Below are 25,725 nucleotides of genomic sequence, written 5' to 3'. Positions count from 1 at the left end.
TTATTGGAAACGACACACAGTATGAACAGTAAAAGGGGATCATTTAACAAAATGTGTCTGAATTGATTTGGAAAGCCCTAAGTGGGTACACACACCCAAAATTTAGAAGCAGCTTAATTCAAACAATTAAAATATCACCTTTTCTTTAGATCAAAAATTATAAGGTTTCCTATTGAGACAAACCCCTTGCTACCACTCCAAGTGCTTCCCTTTGAAAAGGCCAAATTGAAATTCTGGTTGGAAAATATTTCCAGAGGGTCCAAAGATCTACAGTTTGATTTATATCCTGATACTCAACTGTGATTATAGTTTTCATGTTTGGCAACCCAACTATTATTTTCCTTTCATCTCAAAAAAAAAAATCTTAAAAAGGAAAAATAAAAGATGTGTGTGCTCTCAGTGAAAAATCAGATTAAGTAAGGTTTTTCTTTTCCCTGGGACAGAAAAAACAATGCCCAGTGCACAGTATGTAGGAATGTGTCACAACAAATAATCAAAAGACAGGTTTCACCGAGCTAGTATTCCTCCGAGGACAGTGTGGTTTTCAAAAGCAGTATTGTCACGATTATGCATATTCTCATTAACTAGGTACAGCAGAGCTACTTAAAGGGAAACCAATTTCTTGTGCCTCAATGAAAGGGGAGTATAGAAAACAATAATTAGACTGAATGAGGAGTTGAAAAGGGCAAACAAAAAATTGGAGTGAAAAGAACAGAGAATTCAGAAAGCAAAAAAAAAAAAAAAAAAAAAAAGCAAGTAATGTGACGGTAAAAACCCACACAATCTCCCTCCACCCCACCTGCCACTTTGAATCCTAATTGCTCAATCTGCAAGGGCAGAAACCCACTCTAAATGGACCAGCATCGGGCTTCGGCAAGTCTTCTCTTCACTCTCCCTCCTGTTAAGACCGTTTCCAAAACCAATCAGCAAAGGACAAAGAATTCTTTACAGAGTGCAATTAGTGTTTTCCACGTCCACCTTCAAAAGCATGATGCTCTTCATGGGCTAAAGGACAGAAAAAAACAAAAAAGAAAAAAAGGAAAGAAAACTTTAAGCAAAGGATGGGGCAACCCTCCTCTAAGGCATCTCATTCAGTTTCCCCAAATGTTGGCAAGAACTCAAATACCTTTGTGTGCCAGTAACTGTTAGCTAAGGCGTGCATTTCCTGAGAAACGTAATAATGAAAATTAAAACAAGGAATAAACAAGCAATGGGCATGCTGCCTGTTCCTTCTTGCTGTGCCAGAGAGGATGAGTAATCCCAACAAGCTGATGAAGAGGATACGCTGGGCTGCCAGCAAATTCTGTAGGGAAACGCGCCCCGCAGAATGCAGTGCTGGGGAGGGGCCTCACAGAACCAAGACAGGGCCATTCACAAGCTTAGCTTTAAACAGAAAACAAAACAAAAGTAAAACAAAACTGAGAACGACACAAGGAGGGTAGCAATTCTCTTAGGTCCTCCCCTACCTTTAAACACCCTCTGTGGGCAATGAAGTTTCATTAAATGGATGGGTCTTTTATTTTTCCCAATCACGTTTTTTTTTCTTTCTTTCTTTCTTCTTTTTTTCCAGCCCTACTGTCTGGCTTGCAAAATGACTAATTAAAATTAGGAACTTCAGAATAAAAAAATGATGCTATGAAAAATATTTTCCAAAGACTTAAATTTTTATAAAGTGGAGGTGGGAATTGGGAGACCTGTGAAAAATAAAATATTTCCTCCAAGGCAAAAGGCCAAGTTTGAAAATCCACTTCCTGGACTTGGTTAAACCGTCATCATGAAGCAAGGGCAGATCCTCTTCTCTCAAGTGGAAAAGTTACTGACTTGGGGCTGAAAAAGCCAAAGGCCGCTCAGGATCCCCCAGGCTTTGTCCATCCCCCCTCCCCCCTAGGAAGGAGGTCCTAGGAAGGCAGACATGGGCTGGCCCCTCTCACCTCCTAAGCACCCCCTAAGTCTGTATTTTTAAGATGGACTAAATTCTTCAGACTAGTGTGTGGTAGGGGTGAGGCGGCGAACAGGACCATTTGCCCTTTAGGATCATCATGGTTATTCACCCAAACCTGCTCTTCACTTGGATAAAACATTGAGAGAAGCACACTTTACAGCTCCCGGGGTTACTGCAGGTTGGCCCAATTCCCAAGGGTGGCCAGGAATCCAAGCTGACTTAATGGAACATTTCTCACATGTAGAACTTTAAAAATATTTCACTTTTTATGTTTTTTTTTTTTTTTAAGAAAGATTTTTAGGACAGACATCAAACAAAATGTGGCCTGCTCTTCAATGAAGTATAGCATTGCTACTGGGTCAAATGGGGGGTGCCCACAGACCTCTTAGCGATGCTGGACCCCAAATGATAAATCAAGAGATAGGAACTGTCCACGGATTTTTATTACTTCTCAGTGTGAGGGACAGTTTGGGGCAGTCATAGTTAAGACAGTGCAATCCTGATGGGTCACGGAGATGGGAACAGAACATTCAGAATCGGGAGAGTTCTGGGGAACAGGGGAAAGTTCTGTGGGCCTTAGGTTAGCCTTGGGTCAAAGCCAGGAGTCAGCAAACTTTTTTCTGGAAAGGGGCCGAGGATAAACATCTTAGGCTCTGTGGGTCACAGGATCTCTGTCTCAACTATTAACTCTACCCTTGTAACATTAAAGCAGCCACAGATGATATATACCCAAACAGGCACTGCTAGGTACCGATACGCTTTATATATAAATACTGAAATTTGGATTTCATACAATGTTCATATGTTACAAAACGTAGTTCTTCTTTTGATTTTTTTCCAACCATTGAAAAATGTGAAAGCCACTCTTAGCTGCAGCCCATACAAAAACAGGTGGGAAGGGGGCAGATTTGGCTTGACAGTGTAGTTTGCCAAACTCTGCTCTAAACAATTCTCACATCAGAAGACATTTGTCATTCAGCTGCTCCGAAGAACCTAACAGAATTTGGCGGGGGGAGGGGGTCTCCATTCATTTAAGTTTCCCAGTCAAGTAACCAAACTGTATCTAACACACAGATAACTTATCAACAGCCTGACCCTCAGCCACCCGACTGGAGGCCCTGCCCAAATTCATTAGGGCTCTTTCTATGCGGGAAAATCTCCCCTGTCACGTGGCTCCTGTAACAAGACTGAGGAAAAGCGTGGAGTTGGCCATTTCTGACCTAGTTCACCCTACCACCCTACCTGTTCTTTACCTACCTACCGAGCACCCTACCTGTTCTTTATCAAGCTGTGAGTAACATTTCTGCCCAAAACCTCATTTTTCCAAATCAATTCTGCAGCACGTGGTGTATAACCCTCCTGAGTAAAGGACTGCCTGCTTTATATAAAATAAAGACAATTGCTTGTTTTTTCCAATTCCAATTTTTATTTGAATAATCTTTGAATTTTTAAATGTCAATTTATGCCCTTAAAATATGCATTTCTACTAAGACCCGCGGCCAGTTCTGCCTAACTCACGAACATCACTATGGCCTCCACATAAATGTAGACGCCCTAAAGGGTGCCTGATCTGGGGAGCTGCAACGTCCCCTCCTTTGTCTGGCTTTTTTCTCCCTCCGCCCTCCCCCAACCCCAGCCATCACAACAATGAAGTGATGACTCATCCTTGCTTAGTCTTACCTCCTTATTGCCATTGTTCTAAAACCTAGCCTAACCTCTCAGTGGCCCGATTACCTCTGTGGCCTAAACACTCTTATCGTGTGTTGAGCCTGCTGCTACCCTACGTGTTAGAATTTTGAAGCAGAAGGGACCTTGGAGATCATTTAAGACCAACCTTCTCAATAGTAAGACGGGAAAGTGAAAGGAGGAGAAACCGTGACTTGCTCGAGGTCACAGTGTTGAAGTGGGACAAAAATCCAGAGTGCCTGACTTCACCATTCCAAATTGCTTTTCTCCTCTTTGGAGTCAAATGTGGAGAAGGTTCTAAGGAGGTAAAGAACGAGTTTGCCCCGTTCATAAATGGCGGCGAAACATACTTCCTTTTGGAGAATTTCTGCTGGACTTAGTCTCGTGGAGTACAAAAAAAAAGACCCTCGGTGAACTTTCAATTAATATCTGGGCTGAAAATACAATTAATGTTCCCTATGGAGTCAAAATTGCATCTACAAATGTGCGACTTCCACACGGCACAATCAATAAGCGACTTCTGCAGTGCCATCCTCTTGTCTCTTTTATTTAAACTTTCACTTAAAATTCAGATGCTAAGCATCTCCGGAATATCTGCAGCAGCAGATCTGTCCCACTGCTTAAAATCTAAATCACTGGGCCTGTGATTATATGATAGCTTAGAGGGAGGCCTTAGTCTTCATATCATAGTAAGACAATCACAAAGCAAAATTTGATTTTCTTCTCCTTTTTGACAAGGGGTTGGGAAAAGTGGAACGGTAATACAGTATATTTCACTAATACTAAGATGCACTCCCCACCCCGCCTCCCCACTGCACATATGAAGACCCTCGGAATCAAGAATGTGCCACAGTTTAATTAGGAGCCTTGTATTTTTCTTTCTTAGTAATACTAAAATAATACTTATCATCAAGAGCACCTTAGATTCAATGAAATACCGTGGTTTAAAAAAATTGGGTTACTGACTCTTGGAATAGTTTGGGGAATAGGAAATTCATCATGTACGTGTGGGGCTGTCAATCCTTTTCTCTAACTCACTGTTAAAACTGTAACCCGCAGTTTGATCTACCAAACATTGGTTTAATAGCACTAAGCTGTTTTCATTATGAAAAAGATGACTTTTTCAAAAGAGCACACAAAAGCAATGAACATGAATCATGATGGAAACAATGGGTCCACACAGCTATTCATACTGTTAACATTTCACCACTATGCGTGCATTCTCTTCTGTGTCACAGTCATCCGTAATGAGGACGTATTAGCATCTCAGTAGAACATTCAATCTTGCCTGTGCGCAGAACGGGTTCCTCCACAGATACAGATGTTATACATTATAAATCCCTGTTTATGAAGGGATGATTGAAAATCTACCTGCCGGCTCATATAATAACTTTTTTTGTTATTGTTGCTTCGAATAGAAGGTAATTTTTTCTGAGAATGACAAGTATGAGATCAGCTTTGAATTTTTGAAATAACAAAAACAGTAAGTATCTCCTTTTCTGATCCGTGTGTTTAGGAGACAACTGAAATCTCACTTCAATTTCTGAGGCTAAAGTTTTTTTTAAACACCCTTAAAATGTATTTTATTGAATTATTTAGTGGATTATAGAATTTCAAGAGATTCCCCCTGCACCTCATTGGCAACACGGTTTCTGTCTTTGAAAGTATGATAGAATAAGCTAGAAAGTAGTAACTGGAAATGAAGCACTTACGTTTATAAAATACGGCTTTAAAAGATATGTGGGGCAGGAGTTCATAGATCTTTTCTAAAACGGTGGCTTCCCCCACTACAGCGGCATTTACGTTCCAGACTTGGACGACGTCTTCCCGGTCCCGGACACTGACACTAACTCCTATTACTTCGTCATCTGAGTGGAAGAAAGGGGGAAGAAAGAAATGAGTGGTAATTTCAAGTCCACTGGAGCCGGTTTTTTAGCGCTTATCATTTTATCTGTAAGCTGTAGAGAAGATGATCAAGACAAGGTGGCACGAGAGAACCCGTGATAAATATTGTTTCTAAGGGGAATCGTTGGACAAAGGCAAGTTAGTGGGCAAAAGCTGTAGCAGTCACATCACATTTATCCGGCGACTTAGGTAAACAGAGTGTCCCGGCCAAACAAATTTTCCAGACAAGTAACTTACCCTTCTTAACATGTTACCGAAGCTTTGGACTATTTCCTACTCTGTTTTGATGAGACTTTTTCAAGTTGCATAATGATTGGCCCTCTGAAAGCCAACTGAACTCACATGAACTTTTCCTCGATGCTTGGCTGTCTTTGTTAAGAACAGCAAGTATTCCTCCCGACTTCCTGCCAACCATTCAGAGATCTCGGGGTGGTTAGTGCTCTAGGCCCCAACACTAACTGGACCCAGACTGTGTGTTCCGAGTTGCTCATTCTGCTTTCCGTGGTTTTGCTTGTCTGCTCCTTTTCTATTAATCATCCCTGCTCTTGCCTGCTTCTTTCTCCCTAGCCATCCCCCTTCTGGTTTGGGCATTTTCACTGTGGGCTAGAGAATGACCATCTGTTAGCCCTGTGTATAAAGTAAGTATCTTCTAAGTGTGGCCATGTCATTAGAGCACTTCGGCAAATGGGCAGGAAAGCATTTATCTACGTTGATTAATGTAGGTCTTTTTTTTTTTTTTTTTTAACTAAATTCTGGATTTGGGGCTGCTCTGTAGGCATTCGAGAATGGTGGCTGGATAAGTGGGATTGGGTACTGTCCTGTGGATCCACGTTGTGTACAGTAATTTGCAGTAAAATGACAGGAGTAAAGACTTGACTCCTGGTATACATGTTTGCAGCATGTTACTGAAGTAGGGTCACCCCGCTGCCCTTGCACACTCAGCATCAATGAGTGAAATGTGAAAGATGAGCATTATCAAAGTTAGGAAATTTTGCTTTAGTTAATATGTTTTGCCTAATTTTCCTTATTTGCTATAAATCTGTACATCTCAGTATTTCTGCTATCAGTTTTTCCGTGTGTCTTCTGGAGGTTAAAACGTTCCAGCATTTAGATACAATTTAAATGAGGACCTGTCCAATTACTAAAGGAGTTCATCTTCGGTAAAATAATTCCTTTCTTTCCTCCGTCCTTCCCTTCTCTCCTTCATTCCCTTTTTCCCTCTCTCCCTTCTTCCCTTTGTAAATAAAGTTGACTCTGGCTAAATGTGTATGACGTGACACTAAATAATCCATGTATAGAAGTGTTTGAAAGCAGACAAAATCAGTCGAAGGTGTCAGAAGTTGGGCTTGTGGCCACCTCTGGGGGAAGGGAGGGTGTGGAGAGATTCTGGAGGCCAGTAACATTCTGTTCCTTGATCTGGGTGCCAGTTACAGGGATCTGTTTACTTTGAGAATATTTATCAAGGTACACACATCATAGTTTGTGTCCTTTTCTGTATACATGTCACATTTAAACAAAAATTTCCAAAAGAGTAAACAGTACCTGATCATGGCTATCCACAGAAACTTATTATCCCATCAAGAAATGTGTTTTAGGTACATGTTTCTTGTTTTCTCATTTATCTTCAAAGTATATTTGCTAGAGCTCAATGTTAAATTCTATGTGAACAAAAAAATCATCAAGTGAAGAGGGAAGCTTTGGCATTTACCACTTTCAAGAACAGTCATGAAGACACTAGCTCAGCCTTTCAGGAAAAGAGCAGCATTTTCCAGTCTTTTTGTTTTGCCCATTTCTACACTATTGGTCAGAGGGTACTGTAGCTTTACGGGCGCTGAAAATGCTGAACTGTCAATATTTCAGTCTTGCCTGGCTTTTGGTACCTACGTGTAACCTCCTAGCACAGCACTTTCAGAAAGGGCATGGTAAAAAGGCTGCAGCCCATATGCAAAAGGAGATCCATCAGCAAACATGTAATATTCATAAGCAGAATCAACCAGCAAAAACGCTGATTATTTTAGGGTACTGGCAGCACAAGACGTCAGAGCTAGGAGGAGCCACTGTGTGAAGATGGGGGAAGTGAGGACCAGAGAGATGAGCTGACCTGCTGTAGTGGTGGAGCTGGGTTAATTAAGAGCGAACAGTTAATACTTAATGGTGCTCTCGTTCCAAAGTCAACCACGGAACAATAGGTCTTCTTTGCTCAATCCTGCCTATTTATTATTACTTAGGCTATTTTCCCTGGTTCTGGAAACAGGAATAATTCATACAGAAAACTTCCTCTCCCAGGGATTTACTTGTTTATAATTATACCGAAGATGCATTTTTGACTACATATTGTAAAGTTGCTACCTACCCCCTATTTAAACAGAAGGAACCTGTACTTTTTTTTTTTTTTTTTTTTTTTTTTGTGGTACGCGGGCCTCTCACTGCCGTGGCCTCTCCCACTGCGGAGCACAGGCTCCGGACACGCAGGCCCAGCGGCCATGGCTCACGGGCCCAGCCGCTCCGCGGTATATGGGATCCTCCCAGACCGGGGCACGAACCCGCATCCCCCGCATCGGCAGGCGGACTCCCAACCACTGCGCCACCAGGGAGGCCCAGGAACCTGTACTTTTAAGACAATTTCATCTTAACCCAGTTTCTGTCTTCAGTGAATAAAAAGAGGTGTAAGAATTAAAGAAAACAAAAGTAGAATGATTGAAACTGTTAGTGAGGTAAATCTGAAACCTGCTTGGCACCAGCTAGGCCCATAAGGGTTCCCAAAGACAGAACCAGTTAAGAAGCCTGAGGGCAAATCAATCAATACCAAATAGTCTAAAAAAAAATTAAAGCTGAAAGCTGAACAGGAAAAATGTTATTCTAAATGTTACCTCAGAAGCATTCAGAAGGAACTACCCAAGAAGAAAACAAAACTTTCAACTAGCAATTCAATTTTCCTCTTTCAGTGGTTTCATGACAAAAACAAAGCAAAATAAAAATGGGGTAAGGGATTAACAGGTACAAACTATTAGGTATAAAATAAGCTACGGGGATGTGTCGTGCAGCTTGGGGAATAGAGTCAATATTTTGTAATGACTACAGATGGAGTATAACTTTGAAAATTGTGACTCTTTATGTTGTGTACCTGTAACTTATGGGTTTTGTACATCAGCTATACTTTAATTAAACAAACAAACAAAAAAAGCAAAATAAAAATGTATTCACAGGGCTCTCAGAAACTCACTCAGTATTTGAAAACTGAGTGAGTCTTCAAGTAAAGTCTTCAAAGTAAAGTCCTGAAGACTTTACACTTTAGCCCCAATTGTCGGATCACAGGCACTAATGGTGATTCACCCCCACCTCCCCTTTATCTCTCACTTTGAGTAGAAGGGACCAAGAGAGGGACAGGAGGAAGGGGCGAGTAACTGAGGGGGGCGGAAAGGACTGTGCCGACCTAACTACAAACTTCAGGTGCCAACGAAGGCACGGGGCTCTTCTGGAAGAATTGGAACTGATGAAGGAAACCCACCACCAGTGGTGTTAGGAGCCCAATGTCAAATTTCATTTTCTTCTGGAACAAATATAAGGCTGTATGCCAATTATACTTCAGTTAAAAAAAAAGTTTTCCTTTTTTTCTGCCTATTTATTTTAGACAGATGGTCATGGATACTATGAAGATGAGCTATAAGTGCAAAACATATATAGGCATATACACATATGTATATCCACGTAATACACACATATGTAAATATACATATGCACATACACATGTAACATGAAAACGCCACGATCACATGGGAAAAAGCTAAGTAACTTCATAGTTACAAAATAAGCGACTCCAAAATATGTAAAAGAGGCAAACACACAGAAACAAAGCTCAGCAAGGAACAAGCACAAGCCAAGCACGCGCGAGTGGGGACGGCCAGAGCTGAGGGTCTCATTACCTGCGACGGCACAGTCTGTGAACTGTTCCCCGATAGTCGCTAACAACAACTCTTTCCAAACTGTGGACTGGTGTGGGAAAAGAACAGAAAGCAAAACAAAAGAAAACCAAAGAAAAGGAACACATACACATTTTTAAACAATTATCTTCAGGAGCTACCCAAGTCACATTTTCTTTAACCTCTCATGCCCTTTCCACGCCCGTATCTGGAGCCCGCAGACATCGCTGAATCACAGGCGTAAACACCTACGTGGTGGCATATGTTTGTATTGTTTTACACATCGCTTTGCACAGAGAGATACAAGGGATCCCAAGTCACAAACTCTGTGTCCACAAAACTGTGGGGGGTCCGAAGTCACAAAGCTAATCTCTAGTGCCACCTCTGATGAAGCTGAGAACAACGTGGGAAAAATGCATTCAAATGACCTACACTTTTCCAATTTCTTTACCTCTCACTGATTCAAAATGTATAAGCTGGTTATAAGTGAATGCTATTAGGACCATCCTTCTCTTCAAAACCCTTTCCTGCTTTTCCTGCAGTTTATAAGGTACTTCGAAGGTTACACAAGTGAAGAACACTTAAGGAAATTCCTGCTTTACTGAATACCAGAGACTTGCAGATTTCCATTCACTTGAAGGCATTTTGTTTCTGCTAAGTGACTGAACTGTGGTGTGTGTGTGTGTGTGTGTGTGTGTGTGTGTGTGTGCGCGCGTGCACACACACGTGCATTTCCCTGGAAGAGTTAGTGCACGCTCTAGTCCACCTCTTCCCTATGAGAAAACCTTGAGTCTCTTCTGGCTGAAGATCCCCTAATGCTGTCCAATCAACAGCCAGCATCCATGCACAGGTAACTGGAGGTCTCCCAGCTCTTTCCAGTTACTCCTCCTTGAAAAGTTCTTGGTTCCGTATCTCTTCCTTGTCTTGGTTCGCAGGCCCTGAACTCCACCAGAACCGGGTTTGATTCCTGACAGTCGGCTTAGAGCTGTACCCTGGGCAGGCTTATTAGCCTCTCTGAGCATCAGTTTCCTTCAGCGAACAGGGAATAATAATAGGACCGACCTCCCAGGGCTGTTGTGACCATGAAATTAGTCAACAAATGTTGCGTTCGACGGGCCCAGTACCGTGATTGCAACAACAGCACTGGAGATTTAAGATCCATTCCATAAATAGCTGCGTGTTTGCTCTGGACCAGGCGCCCACTAATATATTAACTACAATGAGAGTAGGTATTATCATGTTCTAATGAGCTGAAAGCAGCCTCACTGAATTTTTAACCAAGACCACAGCAGTTAACCGTCATGGCTTTTCACTCTCAAGGAGGGTTTTCTTTTCTCTTTCCTAGACCCTCCGTCTGGCCTACCTGTCTCCCACCTAGAAACCACCCCTTCTGTTTTTTATCTGTCTCGTCTGCAGTCTCTTACGCTATAAGGAACGAAGATGACAGTGTTGAGAGGAAGTTAGGGGAAGGGGATGTTCCCTCTCCTGCTGTGAATTCAGAGGAGGTTGACCCACCGGATTCCCACTGGTCAGCAACAAAGAGAGGGCTGAGCTGCTTGGGGTGAGGACACTTGTGCAGATGTGAAAGCGTTATTATTTGCGACTGAATGTGGTCAAGTGAGCTGACAAGGAGGGGGGACAAACTTGTCTTTCAGCCACCTTTCGTCCAACGCTGACATCATGATTGTTTCTACCAGAAGTCACTGTCTACTGCAAGTACATAAAGAACATGGCAAGGAAAACGTGTTCTTGTGGAAATTCAAAACAACTTTCTCTCCTTTTAGGGGGGCAGGAAGAGCTTCACAGGCCTTGCTTGGTTTTTTGTTTGCTCCCCTGACGTTTTAAAAATTATATATGCCCAATGCTAGCCAAATCTCGTAGCTATGCATCTTAACGATAGTTTGCACCTTTAACAAACAAACTGGGTCATATCTTTAGCTTTGTGCTCATGGGGAAACAATGCAAGGTCAAGCCTATGGGTCCCTGGAGATGTTTCAATCCTTTGAGCTCAGCCACATGAAAGAAACCATGAAAAGGTGAGACTGGGGAGCATGTGTCCTTTCATCCATTTTCAAAGGCGGCTTAAGAATAGATTTGAAGGCTCTTTTCAGTCAGTACAATGAATTAGAGCCCACTCCTGGGAAACCCAGGTTTCTGAGGCTTGACCACTGCCAACCAGCGCCCGAGCAGGCCGTGCCATCAACCAGGGTTTCATCAACCCCAGAGGGAGACTGGACACAGCCTCGCATGAAATCCCAAAGAGCGGTGAGATGCAAGGCCTCCCACACATCCCCACTCTCTGTGCCAGGGTCATTCTCAGAAGTGCTTGTCGCCCCAGTGGGGAAGGGACGAGCCTTTGCTGGGAGGGATCCTGCTTCTCACTATGTAGACCCACTTCCACATGTCGGTCATGGCTGTGGAGGACATGACGGCCCTAATCAGCTTTTCTGTAAAGTTTATAGGCATGTAGCTGTTCAGAACTCTATGATACAGTCACACTATTACACCATTTCTACAGAGACTCACAATATATTATCAAGGTGACAGTGTAAGGCAGAAAACCACCAAGGTCAGAACAGAACTTCTCACCCCCAGTCCCGTTCTGAGTCTACCAGGCGGACTGTCTAGAACGCACAAGAGGTTCATCATAAGCGGTCAACAACCCCGAACTTAGCTTCTAGAAAAGCATGAGAAGAAACCTACCGTGCTGTCCTTGGGAACTTTCATCTTCCATACGCCACCCTTTGCATTACTCTCCTCTTCCCTGGATCAAAGACCAATGTTCACAGTTACACTCATGGATTAAGTAGCTCTACATACACCTAGTTTAACAATGGATGACATTAAAAACAAAAAACAATGGAGCATTCTGCAATAAACTCTCCCCGGTTTGTTTTACTGGAAACAGAAGCAGATGAAAGAAAAAGGGAGGGGATGGAGATGGGGAGGGAAGAAGGTGGGATTCAGTGGCCAAAAGGGTAGGGAAGGTGATGGGACACCAGGTTCTCATGCTCAAGGAGGTGGTGAGGACAGAGGTTCCCTAGACCACCCGGGGTGGACAATCTAATACAAGTGCTTCACACGTGTGAAGGCCTTTACATTTCAATGTCATGCTCTTGACATCGCCTCATTTGATTCGCATTTCAATCTTGTGTCATAAGCCTAATAGGGGATTCAGTCCCGGTAGAGGACATCTGCTGTTTCCCTGTGTAGTAACTGCTCCCTCTTCTGGCAAGAGCACCCCAATTTCCCTTTAAGGAGCTACTTGTCCCCTACTTTTATGCCAGACCCTTTCTGATATGGCTGATTCCATATCCTAGCTTTACAGGTGGGCTTATGACCCAGGTTTGCTTCCTAGTCTTTATGATTGGCCAGGGATGGAAAGGCAACCCACGCTGGGCCAATGAGAGCCTGCCCTGGCATTTTACTGGAGCTGGTCAATGCTGACATTGACAAATTTGTAGGGCTTAAGACTGGAGCTTATAAAAGCCATTTTGTCACCACAAATGGGAGAACCTGCCTGAAAATTAAACCAAGGCAGAGCAAAGCAAAGCAAAGCAAGTCTGACAGAGAGTGTCAGATTCCTAATAGGAATTGAGCACCCAGATCTGCCCGAAATCAGCCCTACCGGTAGACTGTTTAGTTACAGAAGCCAAAAGATTCCTCTTTTTTGGGGGGGGGACTTAGTTTACGTTTCTGCCATTTGCTACCAAAGAGCTAAGGTATATTCCCATTTTATTAATGAGTAAATGGCTTAGATCAGTTGAGGGACATGATGCAAGGATTGACTACTAACGGGGACTCCAGCCTAGGCAAACTGGCTTACTGTCCTCCACCCTCAACGCTACTCCGGCTATTAAAGAAAAAAGACACCTTCCCCTCGACCCTGGGCCATGATCAGTATCATACACTTTCTATGTGGTCCACATGAGGTATGTCTGAGGTTATATGATCTTTGTTCATATAACAGATGTGGGTACCACATCTGTTCCCTTATCTCCCCTCCAGCCTATAAGCTTTTTCACTCCACTGTCCAGATCATTATTGAACAAGTGAAAGAACAAACCCAAATGATGCCACACCCCGATACAAAGACCTGCATGGCACCTTGAGCGAGCTAATGAGGACCTACGTATTGTGAGACTGCAATGGGGTCCTCCATGGGCGGATGCTGAGACACCTGCGCATCACTCTGGAGCACAAGGGTTAAGGGGTAGAGGGAAGGGGTCTATTTCAACATTAAATCATGGCTAAAATGACTTTGCAGCACCACCAGGAGAAAATTACTTTGGCATTCCAATTTGGCATGAAGTTATTTTATTCAGTTCACAACCATTTCCCTCCCACCTTAACCTCAAACTATACAGAAGACACTTACCAAAGTGGCCGCCTCTCTCCTCTCATTAAATGATAACTACATCTCAAGGGCAGGCTAGTCACAGGAGGAATATTATTGTACACACTCCAGAATATCTTTAAAAGAAAAACACTTTGTTTAATACACCCAGTATTGACTTACTGTGCCATTAGCTCATAAAATGAATGCATTAAAGAAAAAAAAATCAGATTCTCATTAAGTCCTATCCATTCAAACTAGATTTTTCTCAGTATTCTTTCTAATTTTCTGCTAGAAAACGTAACATAACATTAAAGAATGTTCTTTTCTTTTCTGAAGGCAGGCTAAGGTGTATGCTTCAGGAAGCTATGGTTTAGCAAACATTCCTATGCAATGTGTCTCCACATAAAACAGGGTAAGGATCTTGCTAATGATTTTTCTGACAGGTATATGGCATCTAACAAAGCCTGTAGTGCTCAGTATGTGTACTGAACCGTATTTCCTTGTGAAACAGACTCTGGCTTCTTTCCAAGCCTAGAAGGAGTCTGTTACACTTTGGATTGGGGTATGGGGTACAGAGGAGGCAAAGGGGAATCACCTCATGTGCTCTGGCCCCCTTCCGTTCCTCTCCCAGGAGGAAAAGGGAATAGATCAGCTGCCAAAGCCACGAGTTGCCCAAGATACACGGTGTTAGGAATTCCATGATTGGGTGTGTTCTCCAAACTCATATAGTGAAACCCAAGCCCCCAATAGGATGGAATTAGGAGGTGGGGGTCTTTGGGCATAATTAGGCCATAAGGATGGAACCCCCCCCCCCATGATGGGATTAGTGTCCCAATAAGAAAGAGAGTTAGCCCTCTCTCTCCACCATGTGTAGATATAATGAAAAGATGCCTATCTGTCTATAAGCCCAGGAAGACTGCCTTCACCAGGACTTGACCATTCTGGCACCCTGATCTTAAACTTCCAGCCTGCAGAACTGTGAGGCATCAATGTTTGTTGTTGAAGCCACCCAGTCTACGGTATTCTGTTATAACAGCTGGAACTAAGACACAGGGTGGCTGATAGTCAGAAACAGATTACATAAAAATAATAGAGTAATAGTAACAATGAGAGTAACAGCAGCAACAGTAATAGGGCCAGGATTTGGTCTCTGACTTTTACATGTTTATGTAATTTATCTTAATGACAACCTAATTATTACAATTAGGAGGTACAATTATTATTCTTGTTTTATAGATAAGGAAACTGAGGCACACAGACTAATCCTCCCAAGCATCACTGTTTGGTATGACCATCAGGATTAGGACAAGAAGTGAGCTTACAAAGAAGAAAACCCTTCCCAGTTTGTTTGGAATGGTACCAAGAATCTCTATGCTACGAACTCTATGCATAGAATTACTATACAAATGAAAAATATCACTCTGCGTGGTGAAGTCAGTCAAGGGTGGTTGTCTGGGTCTCCTAGTGGATCTGAGGAGAACAGAACAAGCAATAGAACAATCAGAAACATGAATCCAAGGGCATCATGAATGCAGCAGCATAGGTGGAATGAAATTTTATCGATGTTGAATGATAATCCTTATGGGTTGTTTGAGCCCACGCTGTATAAAAACTGAAGCCAAATTAACTGCAAGGCCAGCAACAGGGAATGATAAGATAAAACTAAAGGCAAAAAAAACCCCAAAACACCTGACAGTAGATTTATTAAGAATAACTTATAAGAACCTGCCGTATAGCACAGGGAACTCTACTCAATACTCTGTAATGGCCTACACGGGAAAAGAATCTTAAAAAAAAAAGTGGATATAAAAAAAAAAAGTGGATATATGTATAACTGATTCACTTTGCTGTACACCTGAAACTAACACATTGTAAATCAACTATACTCCAATAAAAGTTATTTAAAAAAAGAATATGATGAGAAAAAAAAATTTTTAATGCTAGGAAAAAACAAAAAAATAAACAAACAAAAAGAATACCTTGGGTCCCTTATACTAAAACGGTACTAATGTAGGAAGTAACTGAAAATAGCTCTGTAGTAACAGTAGATCCTCAGACATCTGTCTTTGTGGAGATACCCACCTTATAAATGGTTTGCTGTCAGTGCAAATAATAAAATTACTCCAATATTTCAGTTATAGCCTGTGGTGTGGGTGTGAATAGGCAGAGCTGGAATTTGAGGCCAGGCAGTTGGATTCCAAAACCTGTACCCTTAACCACTAAGCTATTTCCTCTGCAGATACTACTACATATTTTAGGCACATCTTTCTCCAGTCCTAGAAGCCATGGACCAGGTCACGAGGTCATGGACGAGGTCACAGAGTGAGGGTCACCTGTTGAAGATGTTCTCCCACAAGCACGTGCCCTTCATCACACTGACTATGCCACTACCTTAGCTCCAGCCTAGGACTTCTGCAATGGTGTGGCAATGACCCGTGCAGAATTTATGGACACACTTATGCTAGAATACACATCCCTGCTTCCACCAAGAGGACTTTGGTGCCAGCAAACTTCCAGTCTCCTAAAAGGCATACCAGGCCAGAGCACCTGCCCTCACACCCTTGCCAAAGTTCTCAAATCCTAACTTTTCACCCAGGGTTTGAAGCACCTTGGAAAACATAACAAAATGCTTCTCCCGTTCCAAAGGTGAGAAAATCACACTAAGGATCATGCTACAGTGTGCAGCTTTAGAAGCTTCTCTTGAAAACACAGACAACTGATTTTGTGAGTCTTGGCAAATGTGAGAGGAGGAGATTACAGCCCAAGAAGATACAGTGAGAGACTTCACCCTGACCTAATGTACTTATTCAAGTGCATATTTGCATGTTTCTGCATGAACACAAAATGAGAGTGAAATATGCGGTGACCTCATTGAAAAGACCCCCATTAAAGTCCGTGGCACTAAGTCGGTCTGTTTCCATATTGCAAACTTCACGCAGTGTGTAGAATACTCGTCAAGCATGTATGATGGCAAAAGAGCTGAAGGAAGGAACCCGGCATCACACAGCTCCTTAGACCTTCTTCCTCCCCTGCAGAAGCCAAAGTGCTGTTTCACTGGAAACTTGATAATTCTTGGTCATATTCTCTGTAACATACTTTTATGTTTGTTAAATCATCCAAATTTTACTATAGATAGAACCTTGCAAATAGATTTCAAAAGCCCTTAGACTTATAATTAATTCTAAGTGGTCTGTAAACAGTAGATTGCAGTAAAACTAAGCATAATATTTATTAATAATAATGAAGTGTTTTTTTTCAAAAGCCTTAATGACAACCCGAGGAGAGGGAGGGAAGTCAGGCATCACTTATTCAGTCAACATGTGTGGACACCAAGGAAGGCAGGACGCTGTGGTGAGTCCCAGGTATGGTTAGATTCACTAGACAATGGTGTCTGCTTAACAAATCCCCAGCCTACTAGTCCTGACTGAAGCAATTATGCTCCTCCCAACAGTCCTTTCCAAATAGATAATCAATCATTACCAGGAAAACTGGCAAATTTCCTCATTTTTGTACTAAATGTTCGCAAGGGAAAATAAAAAAGAATATACTTGAAAATACTTGAGAAGAAAAGATGCCATGTGGTGACAGACAACATGGTGTTTAAAAAAAAAAAAAAAAAAGAAAGAAAGAAAAGAAAAACATCCAGCAAATACACCTCCAAAAAACCCAACAAATCCAGAATTTCTTCCGTGGGTCATAGCATATAAATCTTTGAAAGTATTTTTGAAATTTTAAACAAACATTTTCATTCCTTAGGTATTTCCAATTGGCTGGGGCTTGCAGCCCACCAAGTAAATCAATGGTTTATGGAAAGGGCAGAGCCCAGAAGAAAGGCAACTGAAGAGCTTAAGGGATGTCTTTTAATTCACAGCAGATACAACAGGCTGAAAACAAAGTGTTTCTGACCTGAGAGAGCCAGGTAGTGGAGAGAGAAATGGGTTTTGCTTTGCATTCCAAAGGGCTTGACTTAAAGTGAGAACCAAAGATTGGAGGACTGATAGGGGAGCGGGCAATTTCTCACCACGCAGTTAAGTTGATGAATGAAAAACAAAGTCTGAGTTGGGGAGCTAAGTGGGGTTCACACATTGAGAGAACAGGAGAAAAGTTGGGGGAAACAGCAGATCAGTGTGTATTCGGCTTCCTGGGTAAGGCCCATAGGTATATGTTTATTGATGTTAATATTTTTCAGTGCACAGAGCTTTCACTCTGGTGAAAACCCAAAGACGTGATTGGACTCAGAAGCTTTATACACCATTTTAACAAAGGATGATAAATTGTGGAGAGTGACCAGACAAAGGAAAGGGGGTCTGGGGCCCCTAGAGGTGGTATATGGTGTGACTGTGCTGAGGAAATACTGGGTACATACATTTGCTTAGTAGGTTTGTTATGCAGACTCAAGTGGTAAGAAAAAGGGATACCTTTACACATGTAAATTTATGTCACCTTTAAAAGGGTAATTTATGCCCTGATTTCAGGCCGATTGAGGAGGTTGGAGAGCTCCTCCTGGGTCTGCTGTTTTTCAACTGCCTTCAGTTCAAAGTAATTCTTAAGTTAAAGTGACATTTCTGGGGTGGCATATTCTGATCCCCCTTGAGAGACCAAGTTGTACATCTGAAGTGACTGAATCACTTTCACTTGACAAGATTTAATCTCCCACCCCACCTGCACAGCGGCTTCCACTGCCAACATGCCAGCAGACAGAGGATCCAGGTGCTTTGACTTCGGTTCTGTTTCTGCACAACTGGGCTGTGACTATAATGTTGATCCCATCACGGACCCCATGAATAAATTAAATGACAGCTACATAATCCTGTTATTCTCGATACTAAGCTTCACTAAACAGAACTGTGAAGTAGACCTGCCTGCAGGGCTTTCCCTCTCTTTTTGCAGGAGGGAGTTTCTCTCTTTCTTCCCTCGACCCTGTCCCTTCACCCAAATAGTCCACTGCAGGTCATTCTATTGCAGGATGCCACCCACCGTGGGCTGCCCTGCTGTGTTCCAGGGCAGTGACTACTCTGAATCAATCTTTCTATCATTCTCCATTCTCGGTCCTGACCTAGAAAACCTCTCCTCCCAAAAGGGACAGCCCTCCTTTCCCAAGGATCTGCAAAGCAATCTGCTGTCCTACCTTAATGACCTGCAAGAGCACAGCAGCTGCACAACCTTCTGATAAGGGATGATGCCTTGATATCACCAGCCATACACAGGTATAGAAGGAAAATTCTCTTCATTTTAAGAGATTGTACCTATATTTCTCTGAAGACCTTCTGTTTATGATAAATGATACTGGATATCCATGTACAGAAGAAATATGAAGCTTCTGTTTTCTGTAAATTTAAGTAAAAAGTCGGTCAATTTATGGGACCACTGCGTAGGACACAGAACAACAGGACACAGTGTGGCGAAACCTTGAACGTGATACCTGAGGTGGGTTAGAATGCTACACAGGAATGAGTTTTAAGGGCTGGAATTTTGGTCTTGGGGTAGCAAGGGAGCACTCCCCTGCAAATCGTTACCTGGCCGGTAACTCCCTTCTGCCACAGGTAAAATCGGGCTTGTTCAGAAGCTGTGCTCTATTCCGCGCTGCATGCATTTAGGACATAAAAACACAGAAGAAATGTGGAAAATTTGGAAAGGTTTACAGAAGAGTAAAAGGAATCAGTAAGTGCCTGGAAAACACATCTAGATGAAACATGGAATTTTCCAAGAAAGGCAGGTAAGTAGGGAATAAATTTAACTCCAACCAGAGGGCATTACTGGTGGCTGTGATGAGACTGTCCTCAGCAGGGGTCGGTGGGCCAGCTGGAGACACAGGCCTCCCTCACTCCTCAGTCAGGGTGGACCAAAAGCAAGAGGATGGACCTAGAAAAGGAGGGAGTTCTGGTCCCAGAGCACAGCGTGACTGGCTGTTTCTACCACTTTTCGGGCCACTTACCTCCCAGCCTCAGCCCCTCTAGCTAATAAACGGGGATAACAATCCCTCTGCCACCCCCATCAGCATCTCTGATTTGCTGAGGGCTTCAAAGTACAAAAAGACATATTATTCAATATGTCCTTATGGAAAGCAATCATCAATACCACATGATAATGGCACTGCATCTAAACACAGACGAGGGAAAAACAGACACAATTAGGGATGTAAGTTTTTAGTGCTGACAGAGCAAGAGTTCAAGAATCAACATGTAACCACAAAATAAAAAGACAGCGGGGCAGAAGCATATCCTCAAATGACTTTAAATTCAGCACCCAGGCTAGTTCTCAGATACTAAGGACTATTCACAGATATTAAGGACACAGCCTGAAATCCCCAAACTCATCGACAAGTTAAACACATTTTCATAAGTAGAGGTATTCGCAGTGGTATAATCTGGGGAAAAACTGCTTGAAATAAATCATCTAGAAGGAGCGGTACACGGTTTTGTGATTTAAAACATGACTGAGGAATGTACAAGAAGATGTTCCAATAGAAGTAGGCAAATAACGGCAGACGAATTCATTATCATTATCTGGCACTTAGTAGGGTGCTTTTTACGTCCTTGTGCCATTTCATTCTCACAACCTCCTGATGCACTTGGTATCACAATTACTCCCATCTTAGAGATGAGCAAACAGATACAGAGAAGTTAAGCAACTTGCCTGAGCTACTAAGTAGCAGATGTGAGACACCAACCCAGGCAGTGTGACCACCCTACACCCAGGCCCACATCCTCCCCGGTCAGCCGACGGAGCTGAAGCGTAGAATCCGACCTTCTGTAAAAGCTGCCAACAGCTGAGGGCTAAGTACCAAGCACTACCAAGAACTATGCAATCTCATTTAACCCTCACTCAACCCTAGGGAGGAGGAACTGCTACTATCTGTTTTACAGATGAAGAAACGGAGGAGGACAGGCACATCGGAGATAGGACAGAACTTCCTGACCCCCTGGGGCAGTGTTTCATTATCATCCCCCTAAGTTGAAGGAGCCCTTTTCCTAACCACTTTCTTGTGAAACTTTAATACCACCAAGAGACTATTTATCTATGTATGTACCGTATGCCTATCTGTGCTTTCTACGTACAAACAGCATGATTTTTTTGGCCACACCAAGAATCAATTTTTGCCGCCGTTGAGAATGTGTGGTTACAGCTTAACAGATCGTTATGTGAGCAGTCTGCTGTGACAGGAAAGTGGTTCATTTATTAATTTCTCATTCACTCATTTGATCCTTCAGTATGTATGGAGTGAAAGGAACCAGGCACAATATAGTACTCCATTTATATGAGGTTCAGTAAAAGACAAAACCAATGCATGGTGACAGCAATGTGAATAGTGGTTGCTTCCGGAAAAGAAGGATGGTAGGAAAAGGGGATGAAGAAAAACCTCCTGACAGGATGGAATTTTTTAATCTTGATCCGGGTGATAGTTACATGTTTGCGTATCTTTGTCAAAATTTATCAAACTTCTACACTTGAGAAACCTGCGTTTACTGAAAAAATTATATCCCAATGAAGTTCTTAAGAAGGTATTTCCTAGTATGTGCCGGCCTGGGTACTTTAAATTGGTCCCTGAAGACCCTATGTCACTTGCTGCCAGATACCAAGGCTCAACCAATGCTCTGTTGTCATCACACAGGGTCAGGGAAACAAACCAATCCCTCCGTGTAACTTTACCAATGTCTTCCTGGAAACCCAGGCACAGCTGTGATGTGGATCCAATGTCACAACAGCATGGCAAAAGTCTAATGAGGACCTCAAAAAAAAAAAAAAATCAGTGGGCTCTAAGAACTTCTACATGAGGACAGGCTTTGGAATCAAGTGCTCTGAGGTTTACACAGCGGTGCTGGGAAGAGGTAACAAGGTCCATAATGTCACCACGGGGAGAAGTGAAGGGGACCCCTTCCTGGACTCTGAGAGCATCTGTCCCTCTGGACAGTGGCCCACGTGCTGTCTTGTGACACTGCTTGTACTTGGCACTGAATGCTTATTTACAACAGCACTGTTATTCTGCTCTCCACACGCTTAGGTCATTTTCTCAAATAGTTCAGAGACAGCCTGTGGTAGGGACTGCATCCTTACACCCGGCTTAGGGCCCTCTGTGGCCACACGAGGCACTTTACAATCAGATTCCTGGGGCTGCCTAACAGTGAGTTCTAAATTTCCTGAACCAGATACTGGGAGAAGTGTCTGAAAAAAGATCTCGGCACAACTCCTGTGCAAGTGAGAGGCTGCCGACGAGACGCCGATCTATTGGGATTTCTAAGACATTAAAAGATTTAAGGGCAGAACACACAATTTAAAACTGGCCCTTCTAGAAAATTCAGGACACATAGTCAATGCAAGTATGAAGCAGCCTTAACAGGCTTATCGTGTGTACAACAATGTATTAAACTAGAGGAGGGGGAGAAACTTGATAGAATTTGCTTTGGAAGAAAACAGTAATGTGATCAACTAAATAAACCAGGTTTTTTTTGTTTGTTTGTTTGTTTTTAATGTTCATCCTAAGAGTTGGGGAGAGAAAGAACTAAGAGATCTAAGAGCTTACATTGGCTGACAACCTACCATGTATCAGGTCTCCTGCTAAGCCTGAAAAAGACATCATCTCGTTCGGTCCTCATACCCACCCATGGAGGCAGGTGCTACCATCACACCAGTCTTACACAAATTAAAGGGCTGATGCCTGCCCAGTTGAGGATGATGGAATTTGGACGTGGAGGACGACACGGGTCCGAGACCTTCCACTTTTAGGCTCAACACTATCCTGCCCTGTGACCTTCAGTAAGCTTGCAGGTGGGTGCCAGGGCCTCTCACCGATGGCAAACAGAGCCCAGAGAGTGAGCGGCTAAGCTGGTGCTTAAATGAGGGCACAAAGTGATAGCGTCAAAACCACACCAGAGTCACGAGGGTCTGGGAGACGATAAGCCTCCACACGTCACCAAGAACAGAGCAGGCCACTCGGGCATGTGCTCAGCTGGCCTTTGGGGTAGATGTGGCTGAGGGCTGCTCTGCCAGAGTGGACATGAGAGCTGAGGTCAGGGTACAGCCCCAGGTGGGCGTTACCAGCACAGCACAGGTCTCAGGTTGGATGATTGACTGTCCCACGAACAGCAGGTTTCTTGATCTTACCTGTACCGTTTGTACTGTGTAGATTTTCTTCAGATTTGATGCACACTCAGCGGCTGTGGCACCAGGGAGGGATCTAAGCAAACAGAAGCAAAAGAGCAAAGAAACAAGGAAAATGTTTCAGTGTTCATGAAACATCCCACGATGTAATATAAGTCTGCAGGTCTTCACACAAATCAGGTCTGAAACCACAGAAGCGGACACTTCTGGGATGCTAGTTAGAATTTAAAATGTGAAACTCCTTCTTTGTCAAGTCAGGTGCTCGCGTCTCCTAAAAATAAGCATATCTATCCTGTGGAAGTTTAACAGGGAAACTGGAAATGTAAGAACGACATTGGAAACCTTAAAATCACAATTTAAAAAATACAAAAATAACCATGTGATAACCAAGCCTTTTTGGCCTAGGACTCTGGATAGGAAACTGGGCCTGTTGTATAGATGACAATGACAATGCAGGGTCTTGACCTGGTTATATGTTTGAAAAATTTGTTAGTTCCTTGGTGGTAAATATTCATGAACTCTTGGGTGACCTTTTGCCAACTTTAAGAAAACATGATTACTAAAAGTCACCCTTCGCCTCACTTGAATGTGCACGTGTTTCCAAAACAGCTGCCTGTAGAAAATACTTTCAGTTATTTTCTCTGGCTGATTTAATTAGCTCTGCTGAACTCTGCGGTCAGAGTACATTAATCTTTAGTTTGCCATATGTTCCACTAGATGGCAACATCCTACCAGCTTATTCAGCAGAAGAGCCATCCACTGAGACGGGCTTCACCCAGCACCATGTCCTGGGTTTGAGGGTAACAGGACGTGGTGTCATCCATCTGCAGAAGTGAAGCCTCTCCACCCTTGCTACCTTTCCTTTCTCCCTGTACTGAATTAGCAGGTCTTGCTCAGGAATGTTGGGTCCAGGTACATCAGGCCTAAGGTTGAAAAACTCCAGTAATGCTTGACAGCCCCATGTCTGGCTGTAAAGAAGTAAGAGGCTGGCGGTGAGGGGCAAGCACCAGCCCACAGCTGACCCACCCGGGTCTGGAATCTGTAAAAGGAATGCTCTTTACCAGCCACTGACCCTCCGAGACACAGTCCCCAGGGGACCTCAAGATGGTGAACTTCCTGGCAAGAGATGTGCGCAAAACTGAGCCAGCTCAGAGGTGGAGGGCATGGCAGAGCAGAGGGCTAGGTCCAGGTGTGGGGCAAGCATCAGGCACCAGGGGCAGAGCTCTGCAGACTACAGTCCCGGAATTATGGACCTGGGTGTTGAACCTGATATCAAAAACGCATTTCTGAACACCGCTCCCTAGCCCGGAGGTCACAAGGAAGCATAATTACGGACTAGTGTGGAGGCAAACAAGGGACCCTGCTGAGCAGGTCGAGTCTGATAAATCGATCTTCCCCAAAGCACCAGGTTTACAACTCTTTTCTGGTTATTATGAGCATGCCGGACGCTGTGTGACAAACGCAAATCCACGATAACCACCACGACTGCATTCCGCCGCCAGACCCGAAGCCTCAAATAGCTGTGCTGCAGAACGTGAAGAGCGAGGCGCTGGATCAGCACCTGTGACGGTGACATCTGACCCACGATGCATCCGTCGCTCTATCTGGACTGCCCGGGGTACCACAGTATTGACTTAGATAAATACTAATTTGCTACTTGATACAGGTTTTATGCTGTTTGGGGGGTTTAAATTACAAAAGGATTGGGGAAAAAAACTTAAAAAAAAAAAACCCCAAACCTTAACCTTTTCTGAGTAGGTTTTCACATGAACAGTCTATTGCCTTTATATGAAAATCTACTGGCACTTATTCTAATACTGACTTTTCTTCCTTTGAAGAGTTTAGCTGACTTCTCCACCACATATGCCCAGAAGATATACCCCTGGCTGCCCAAAGCATATAGCAGAATATAGACAGGGTTCTTTCCCTAATGGGGTCGGGGGAGGGGGTGGTATAAGGATCCAAAGGTAGGAAATGTCCATTGCATTTTTTCGTTTTTAAAACTGTGTATTTTGAATTTTTACTAATTTTTTTTTTGGCGGTACGTGGGCCTCTCACTGTTGTGGCCTCTCCCGGTGCGGAGCACAGGCTCCGGACACGCAGGCTCAGCGGCCATGGCTCACGGGCCCAGCCGCTCTGTGGCATGTGGGATCCTCCCAGACCGGGGCACGAACCTGCGTCCCCTGCATCGGCAGGCGGACTCTCAACCACTGCGCCACCAGGAAAGCCCGAATTTTTACTAATTTTTAAAGCTACCATTCAATTTATGATGGTTTAGCATGAGTATAATTTGAGTGTTCACCTCATACAACATGATGTCAATTTAAGCAAATACAACATGAGAATACCACCATTTCACCCAGAAAAAAATATCACTGATAAACCTTTGCTTTATATGCCTCTTTTTAAAAGCCTCTGTCTCCACGTTCTGGTCTTTTACTCATATTCTAGTGCAGGAGACAATTATACAAAGTCATTTAGGTCTGTTCAGTTTCACTGCTCTAGGTTTCTGAAGAAACCTCTATACTCTCCAGAGTCCAAGAAGGGTTCTAGCATGAAACAAGGAGGCAGCGCTTTGTAGGACAACAATGCCAGGGGCTGACGTGCATGGACTGAATTCTTGCTTGTGTGCTCAGCAAGTCACCTTCATCACAGCACTGAATCCTCGCAAGCCTGCGTATTCAGATGTCATTATTACTTCTTACCATTTTACAGCTGAGCAGCCCAGTACCTACAGAGGTTTGATAAGGTGTGGCCTCAGGCCACAAAAACCTGATTTGCATACAGGTGACCTGAGACTTCCTGCTCTTTACCCCTCACTGCTAAACTGTCCA

The 25,725-nt window shown here is 43.2% G+C and overlaps 1 protein-coding gene across 1 annotated transcript in view; it reads right to left on the bottom strand.

Annotated features, from left to right (window-relative positions):
- Positions 1–958: 958 nt before the first annotated feature.
- The window catches only part of EIF4E3 (eukaryotic translation initiation factor 4E family member 3), a gene marked incomplete at both ends in the record, with an annotated part of 36,771 nt that continues 12,004 nt past the window's right edge, over positions 959–25,725 (bottom strand). The window contains 6 exons of the mRNA XM_079713562.1: positions 959–1,005; positions 5,341–5,496; positions 9,457–9,523; positions 12,157–12,217; positions 13,832–13,926; positions 22,895–22,967. Coding sequence (XP_079569688.1) covers positions 959–1,005; positions 5,341–5,496; positions 9,457–9,523; positions 12,157–12,217; positions 13,832–13,926; positions 22,895–22,967 — 499 coding nt within the window. The remainder of the gene's footprint in view (positions 1,006–5,340; positions 5,497–9,456; positions 9,524–12,156; positions 12,218–13,831; positions 13,927–22,894; positions 22,968–25,725) is intronic.

Source organism: Hyperoodon ampullatus (assembly GCF_949752795.1).
Source record: "Hyperoodon ampullatus genome assembly, chromosome: 10".
Classification (NCBI taxonomy): Eukaryota; Metazoa; Chordata; class Mammalia; order Artiodactyla; family Ziphiidae; genus Hyperoodon; species Hyperoodon ampullatus.
The sequence above is the reverse complement of the archived record's forward strand: the minus strand, read 5'-3'. Positions and strand labels throughout refer to the sequence as shown.